Source organism: Rissa tridactyla, chromosome 1, assembly GCF_028500815.1.
Source record: "Rissa tridactyla isolate bRisTri1 chromosome 1, bRisTri1.patW.cur.20221130, whole genome shotgun sequence".
Classification (NCBI taxonomy): Eukaryota; Metazoa; Chordata; class Aves; order Charadriiformes; family Laridae; genus Rissa; species Rissa tridactyla.
In genome coordinates, this window is record NC_071466.1 from 102,015,667 (window position 1) to 102,024,509 (window position 8,843).

Genomic DNA, 8,843 nt, shown 5'->3' on the forward strand with positions numbered 1-8,843 from the left:
GCAGTAACATACAGTTGTACCTATTCTGCTTCTCCTATTGCTACTATCAGCTATGATATCGTCTTCTAACTTCAATGCGTTTGCAGTTAACCTACAGAAGGCAGCAGAAACTTAAAAAGTGGGGAAAAAAGTAACAAACACAGGAAAACTAAGAACGTTCACAGTCCAAAGTTTAGAAGCTGAAAAGCGTAATGAGTATAGTTCTACTGTACACTGAATTTGATAATGAAGATGGATCAGCAGGTTTCCAAACCACACTTTTACTCAGGCATTCACAGTCCTTCAGAATGAGTCAGCAGCACTATTTGAGAATCTCATAAAAGATTTCCAACCTGTCTCCAAAGAGGAACACTCTTGCATCATTACAGTAATCAAGCTTAGCCCTACTTGTAGCCCTTTAGCCCCATCATACAGCTTTGCCAATGCTAGTAAGAGGCCACAGGCTTCGTACAGAGTTTGCACTGCCATTGAATTGTCAGGCTTACTCTGAGCTTGTCCTGACCTGCTTAAAGCTCTGCTTTAACGTGGTTTTAACTGTAACACCAATTTTCTTCTGAAGAAGTGGCTACGACTAATTCAGTTTACTTTTGTATGGTACAACAATAGCTTTCACATAGACAGTAGTAACAAGTATTTAATGATGCTATGACTGACACGAGCCAGCATAGAGAAATGCAAGCCAAATATGATAGAGCATAGGCCATGAAAAATGGAGACACATAATGCAATTTAGAGGAATACAGGCACAGGACCGTAAGTGATGGGGCACAAGCTGACATGGGAGAACCAATGGCTATAAACAAGTGGTCAAAAAAAAAAAAATAATAGAGCTGGACAAAATTGGGCAAAAGCAGTTTCTAACATATATAAAACATACTATGCATATGTAACTTGAACCTGCAGACCAATGGCAATAAAGAGCAGGGTATAAAACTGCATTACCAAACACAAAAAATGAACCTAAGTGAATGAACCTAATGAAACTAATTAGATGAACCTAATGAACCTTCCTTGAATGAGGAAGAAGAAAACATCAACAGCAGGCCTTGCAATAAAACACTCCAGGTAGGGATAACTATACCCCCCACCACACACATGCAAACACCAGACAGAAGCCATTCACTTTAGGATCCCAAGGAGCAGTACAAGAGTGAGCACAACACCTGGAAAAGGGTCAGATACTAGGAAGAGTGTATATTACAATTTTAACTGTATTATCATTAAAGAGGTTTTCTGCTTAGTCATATTCGTTTCTTCATTTTCTTCCCTCTTCTGCAAGAATTAATTCTGGAAGATTTCAATTATATTAACAACAACTTCTTGTCTTTACAAGGAATAAGCCTTCAGCAAGAAGTGGCAGATCTGTGAGACAGCAACAAGGAAAGCCACCAGCAGGTACCAAAGTTGATACTGGAGGGCTGACCTGGGCTCCAGCTGCACAATCTAAACCCACCTACCACACTGCAGTAGTAACCTCCAAGAGAAACCATTTATTTGCAGCACGTGAACTACCCCCAAAGTTCTCACTCATTTTGGTCTTCTTACACAAATGATATTTATTTCACAGTTCCTGTCACACACAGATTTCACGTGGTAGCTCAGAGTCACAACAACTGGCAACCCCAGTCCTATCTATTACATGTTTTGAAAACATTTCAAAAACTACACGCACGATATATTCATGCAAGCATTTTAAAATTTTGGATATTTTGTTTGTATTCATGCACAAAGAAGCATTCTATTTAAAACAATGAGAGATACTTACATTTTCTATTCTGCTGCCAATTCTCAGTATGCCACCAATAAAGGGTGGAACATTCTGGAAGAGGGATAGAAAACAAATAAAAACCAATTTATTAAGATCTGATAACTTTAGTTTCTATCTGCTCAGGTTCAACTCAACAACATTTTCTGTTCTGCTTGAATGCAGTATCATTTGGACAGTGTCTCTGGTCCATTTCAAAGTTTCAGGAAATACTCTTGTATTCAGTAGCAAATCCCCTACCATTTTTGTTGAAAAATAAATAAATCTTCATGTGGAAATAGAGAATGCATGGGTGCTATGACAGCTGGTTATGGAAGTCAGCCACTTTAACCACTTCTGCAGTTGTCTATATACCAAAGAACCAGCTGATACATCTAATGAAAAAATCCAAAAGGACACTACTTCCTCTCCTGAGATCTTACGCTCCTCCAAATAAATTTTACTATTGGATATCCAATCTTTTACATGGAGGAGCTGATACAGGCTGAGGAAGTAAGAGGGAAGCAGAGGTAAACAGGAGAATGGGAATATACACAGACCCTCTCATATAAAGAACGAATGGGAGACTACCAGAGGAGGAAACAGCACATAGAACCCATCACATGAAACAAAGTGGAAAAACTGCAGAGACATCCTGAAGTACAGGGAGGTGAAAACAGAGCATTCAGATAGCCTGAAGGAGGAAGCAGCAAAAAGAGCATAAGGAAGTATGAATCCACAAGATCAATATATTACATGAATACCTAATCACAGAAAGTCATGTAACAGTAAGGTGGACTGGAAAAGCGTAGCTTGGGGTTGAGCACAGAATTTCAACAAACCAAATTTTTTTAAAACATGTCATACCTAAATTAAAAAAAAAAAAAAATTAAAAATCTCCTCCCTTCAGCTGCTGAGAATATTTCTTATATCATTCTCTCCTCTGCACTGTTATGTTTCTATTTTAAGACAGCAACCATAGCAAATTTTAAATATAATTTGTTGAATGAGGGCGAAAAAAAGAATTTAACTTGTTCATCAGGAAACAGTGCTATTTTTCTCACTGATGTGATTTTCTTAACAATTTACCAGGGCTCCAGTTAATTATATTATTGACTCTGCAAATATTTAGTAAGTTATCCCAACTGTAGTAAAGCCTATGACATGCTTTCTTTCTAGAAAGCTGCAACTCAACTATCAGATGATTTATTCAGTTCAGCAAAAGGAAATGTCTAATTTAAGATAAAATGCCAAGCTGCATAAGCTACAGAATTAATTAACCTCTTATACATGAAATCTTACACAAAGTTAAAATATAATACTTACAACAACTTTTTTAATTAAATCAACAAGGTCTTCCAAAACCTCTAAATCACAGAGTCTCTTCCAATTCCGGTCTAAAAACTGTGAACTGCTTAAAAACAGAACAAGTTATCATTTTGAAAAATAACACTGTGTTACATGGACTTAATTACCAATATTTATGACAATTAGATCTAAGCAAGAGCATGATTACAAACTCAAATTAAGCCCTTCGGGGCCGGGGGGGAGGGGCCAGAACAGAGCTGCAAAGCTTTTGGTACTTTTGAAATGTAAGGCATAAGGAACTATGCTTTCTAAGCTCAACCAGTTTAGCCCACTGGTAAAAACGTTCCTGCAGACAGTTTAACCACTACTGAAAGTGTACGATGGTCTTTCACAGGTAACAAAAAAGAAATGTAAAAGCTGATGAAATCACATCAAGAACACGATTGCTTACCTCCAGCCAGCTACCAAAGAATTACTTTCACTTTTGAAAAAGAAATGTAAAGGCTGATGAAATCACATCAAGAACACGATTGCTTACCTCCAGCCAGCTACCAAAGAATTACTTTCAGTTTTGAAAAGAAGAGGCCACAAGATGCGTATTTTAATAATGTTGCAATATTCTCTTAATATATCAACCGGCTGACTGCACCACACTTCACAGGGATCAACATCTTCAAGAAAACAGTTAGGAATTAAGACTACACAATTCAGGCATTACAAGTAATCAAAGTCCAAATAAACATTCAAACACATCAGTTATTTCCATACTGTATTCCTAAATACTATCTAACCAAAACAAGACAACTTGAACACTCTAAATACATCTGTCAAGTTGAGGTTTTTATATAAATTGAAGGGGAAGAGGGATTTTATATGGAGGTAAGAATAGGGACCTGCCCGCATGCTTCACTTTCCTTGCTCAACTCAAGGAATTGCCTGTGTTCTGAATTGTACTGCTATAATACATCATATGAAAGAATAAATGCAGCCTGCTTCTAATGAGGGGCCCAACAAAGGCTCTGGCTATAAAGGATGCTACTTTCAAGATAAAACATGAGCCTCTTCTAACTGTACCCACTTATTTTCTACAATAAATCCACAGTAGTGTGGCACATAGCAATGTGGTACGAAAAGATCAGATCTTTTTTCTCCGGAGGCCGTTATGTGTGGGATACATAGCTCTTTCAAAAACAAATCCATTTCCCTCAGAGACTGTCTTTAAAAGATAAAGATCCTTATTAGACTATTGAGGTGGCATCGAGTACTCTCAGAGCAGAAGCAGTATTATCTGAGAGGCTGAATATATGCAAAAATTCAATTTACACAGACGGCTGTGTTCATCTGAGTTTGCTACATATTACAGGTTTCCATTTGTATAGTGAATACAGTTTTGAAGAACTCGATATACTGTTGAGCCACCTACTTCTCTGCACCTATTTAAAAATGTTTTTAAATATTATAACAGCAAAACTTTACCTACAGAGGTAGGTGTCTTTAAACATATACAGCAAAAACACAGCTACAATTAAAACATAGGTAATTAACACAAGCCTTCAATCTCCATCCTCGTAACTTAATTTACTGCATGTGTGTACGCATTATTGACTATTTACACTCTTCTCACAAATGTATAGCGGTCTTCTGCATGTTACATTAGGACCAAAATATGAGAATTCCTCCAGTGTAAAAGAACATACCAACACTTCTGCTCAGAAATAATAGTTTTCTACTTATTCAGACAAAATAAGGGAAAAAGTGAAATAGTAAAAGATCCAACCACAGCACAAAAAGGGCATTAGGAAGTCATGTAATATTGGTTTAGTTTACATACCTGTTTTAGGCTTATTCTGCGATCGCTGTATAAACACTCCATGACCCTAAAGATAAACACATTTTTCAACATTGCACATCTTGCAAATGTGCTGCACTAACTAAAGCAACGATTACTTAACTGTTTCTAAATATTAAACCAATATAAACTGTTTACATCAGGGGAAGGGAGGAATGGAAGTGATTTTTATGTTCTGTCACCAATTCCTTTTCTCAAGGAAAGGTAATTATTGCACATATTTAGACCAGTATAAAAGATGGTCTATGGTTATACCTTCACAAGCAGCAGCATAATCAGATAGGAAACAAATCCGTAGAGCAAAGAATTCGGTACTGAGCAGGTTACTTTCCCATTATATGCTCTTCAAGTTGTTTTCATTTGCATTGGTTCAAATCAAGTCCCATAGACAGAACACTTATTCGTGGTTGATGCACATTACCTATACTCTTAAAAGCACCTTCTAGATCAGTTTCACCCCAATGAATCCCACTAGCACACTCCAAGACCTCTTCAAAACATAAGCCAAAATACGAAAGACTGGGACAATCAGGATATTTGCTTCAAAAGCTTTCTCCTGATCCAAACTAAAATACTAATGTAGACGCATTAATTAACAAAATTAATTAATAATTAACCAAAATTATTTAGTTAACTGTTACTGACTGTAATTATTTAGTAATTAACTAAAATATTAATGCATACACCATGGATCTAGACAGGAAAATTATTTCTATGTACCTACTCATTCTGAACAGAAGCTTTTCATAAAACATTAATAATACTCATTCAATGCTCACCAGCGTCTCGTTATCTTCTAAAACCAATCTGAGGTGGGTGAATTTCCCATGCTTTTTCCCCCCATCCCATCTCCCCAAGAATAAAATACTATTGGTATTCCCCATTCTCCCACATCTTTCTGCAGTTCTGCCAGTGATTTTCTTAGGAAAACAGGAAAACTTAAAGTCTGCAGTATTTTGCAGTACCAAACAAACAACTCTTTAGGATCCGATCTTTATAACTTACATTAAGCACAGCCAAAAGCAAACAAACCAAACAACACAAACAGGGAAAAAAGCACGTTTACTGGAGTTATCAAACTCAATGGTTTAGTTGCTGTCTTATGAAAAAGAAATATTTACCTGCATAACCATTAAAAAAATATCCATAGATTAATAGTTATGAAGGGATGGGAAAACTTTTAAAAGTTTAAACAATACATTAAATCACACTGGAATAGTATTCTAAAAATTAGTTATTCAAAATCAGGTACTAGGCAGTAATGTAATGTTCAAGAACACCTATGGAAACATGTTTAAGAAGAAAACACAGGTTTCCGAAAAATAATAATTAAGTTTTGACAGTTAGGGCATGTATATTTAAGTAAATAAATATATATCAAAATAAGTGTAATGAGTGGTTGATCTACTACTTCATGGCAGCATACTGTCTGTATCAATACTTTAATGGGTTTAAAACACAGTACTACATATGAGGTTCTTCAGATGAAGAACAAATGACTTTGTTCTGTTTTACAGATCCCTACAAAGTCTATCATTTTAACAAACATTATATACGTGTCATTCAATAAATACTATGTATCATCTCCATGTATTGCTGTATTATCATTTCAAAGAAATGCAAAGCTTTTTCTGAATGTCAGTAGAGAAAAGTATAAAAACAAACTAATCAGCTAAAGCATGTTTCATAGAGTTTCTTTAAGAGACCTTTATTCTTTCAGTGGCAGACTTTCTGGAAATACTAGCATGCTGTGCAACGATGACTTACTAACTTGACACAAGGCGATGACAAGCAATCCCATGATTTCACCCGAAGGAGCGTTTCTGAACCATTACAACATTACATGTAAATCAAGGCTTAGTCTCAAAAATAACATCTACATATTTAACAGACCAGGACACTTAATAACAAAGAGGAAAAAAATTAATGATTATTTCATGATCAGTTAATCTTGAAAGATGACTCAACGTCTCCCTTCACACCACAGCATGGATTTTGCTACCATATTTAAAAACAAAACAAACTACACACACTCCCTCACACACACCCTCCAAATAGCAAGCCCAAGGTGTTATAAGCAAATATGAAAACCAAGATTTAGCACTTGCACAGAATCAAAGGCTTTCTTTCCATAGCACAGCACACACATCACCTTAAGGAATAAAATGCCTAGTATCTTATGCTAACTTAACTGTAAAAGTACTTTATTTTGTCTATAGTACACACAAAACCCAAATCTTTATCAATATAAACAATTTCCAATGGGACTCGCTACTCTACTGGCAACGGTCCCTTGTAAAGATACAGCTTTACAAATAAGAAATTAAGTTTACCTGTACTTTTTATTTCTGCAGAGGAAGAGGAATAGCAGGCCACCTAGTTAGTATTTGGCAGCAGCAACACTTAGGATAAATAACTCATAAGTGAGCTCTCCAAGCAGCAGAAAGATTAAGTACCACTGTGTTTTCTAAGACTCCTTAAGCATAGTAAGAAGGGGAAAATAAAAGTCAAGGAAAGTATTCTTAGAAATATTAAAACAGAATAGTGCCACAGTTTATTTGATAAAAGCAACAACTAAATAAGCAGAGGGCACAAAGACATAGAAAAAAAAATGTAAGAGATGACAAGAACAAAGAACAGATGAATGCTCTGCAGTTAATTTGCAGACTTGAACTTTCATGAACCAAGTCACGATTGCTTTGCAATTAAAGGAACTGAATCTGTCACTCTGTATATCATCCCAAGCATGGCCTGGATACACGGCCAACAGGTTGGTCAAGTTCTGTTAACAGGACCCATGTACCACTGTCTAGTTTCACATACTTGTATATGCATTCAGTAAAGCTTGCCTGATAGGGAATACACAATCTCTGTGCTCTACCCCAGTTTAGTACTTTTGCAAATGAGTAACATACAGTGGTATAAGGTATCTTTGCATCAGTTTGAATTAATCAACACTAGCAATTACTCTGTAGATCAGATCTGGGTACAAACCCCACCTGAACATCTTGTAAGTTTCTCATCGAGTTTTAAACCTACTTACCAATTCGCAGCAAGATTTATCACCAGCATAAAAAGCCAACGCTGCAAACTCGGATTCGGATATAGGTTCACCCATGGTACATGATCCTGAAAGAAAAGGATTATGAGAAATACATGGCGGGGGGGGGGGGGGTGGGGGGGCGGGGGCAAGCGACAAACAACGTGCTTTACAGGACTTAAAAGGATCACAACATTAAATTACGCTTCGCAAGAGTCTCGTGGAAGATTATTTTTACATGGCATGGATTAATCTTGAAAACAGTAACGTAAAGCAACAGTTAGAAGCTAGCTACATCCTCTAACTCTGTAAGGGTCTTCTGACAGCACTCCACCGCACTAGCTCACACCTGACAGGCAGGAGAGGGAAAGGCGGTTTCCACCAGCCGGCTCGGGCTGGGGACAGCATCTCAGACATCATATTACCACATCCCCGGGGGAGGGGAGTTAAACACCCCGCCCGCTCCGCCGGATGGCGGAGCGGGCGGGGTGTTTAACTCCCCTCCCCCGGGGCAGCCCCGTCTGACAGAACCAGGGGCTCACCCACCACCCAGGCCCCGCGTCCCTCTCCTCTGGCCCGGCAGCTCGCCCAGAGGCGAGGCGGGGGCCGACCGGGCCCCCCGCTGCCGCCCGACCCCGGAAGCCCCGACGCTCGACACCGACGTGTCGCAGCCCGGCGTTTCCCCGGGCCCGCCGTCCCTTCCCTCCCTCACTCACCGGCCCCCACCTCCGCCGCGCTCCCCTCCAAGCTCCGCAGGGCCGAGGCGGCTCCCACTCCTCTCCTCTCAGAGAGCTCCTCCCGCCAGCACCGGGCCCTGGCCACCGCCTGACGTCGAGGGAACGAGCCAACGGGCGGCGAGGGACCGACGCTCTCCGCCCCCTGCCAACTCGCAGCCTCTACGC

The 8,843-nt window shown here is 38.8% G+C and overlaps 1 protein-coding gene across 5 annotated transcripts in view; it reads right to left on the reverse strand.

Moving 5' to 3' along the window:
• TTC3 (tetratricopeptide repeat domain 3) overlaps positions 1-8,816 on the reverse strand; it is a 66,423-nt gene extending 57,607 nt beyond the window's left edge. For 2 of the 5 annotated variants that reach the window (XM_054204347.1, XM_054204020.1), the window contains exons 1-6: positions 8,658-8,816; positions 7,945-8,030; positions 4,884-4,929; positions 3,591-3,723; positions 3,071-3,158; positions 1,766-1,819 (exon numbers count right to left, since the gene is read on the reverse strand). In XM_054204347.1, the coding sequence (XP_054060322.1) occupies positions 1,766-1,819; positions 3,071-3,158; positions 3,591-3,723; positions 4,884-4,929; positions 7,945-8,019 (396 nt within the window). In that variant the 5' untranslated portion in view covers positions 8,020-8,030; positions 8,658-8,816. Of the gene's footprint in view, positions 1-1,765; positions 1,820-3,070; positions 3,159-3,590; positions 3,724-4,883; positions 4,930-7,944; positions 8,031-8,290; positions 8,343-8,657 lie in introns of those variants that run through there. The other 3 variants (XM_054204265.1, XM_054204175.1, XM_054204093.1) reach the window with 3 other exon arrangements.
• Between the last annotated feature and the right edge of the window lie 27 nt (positions 8,817-8,843).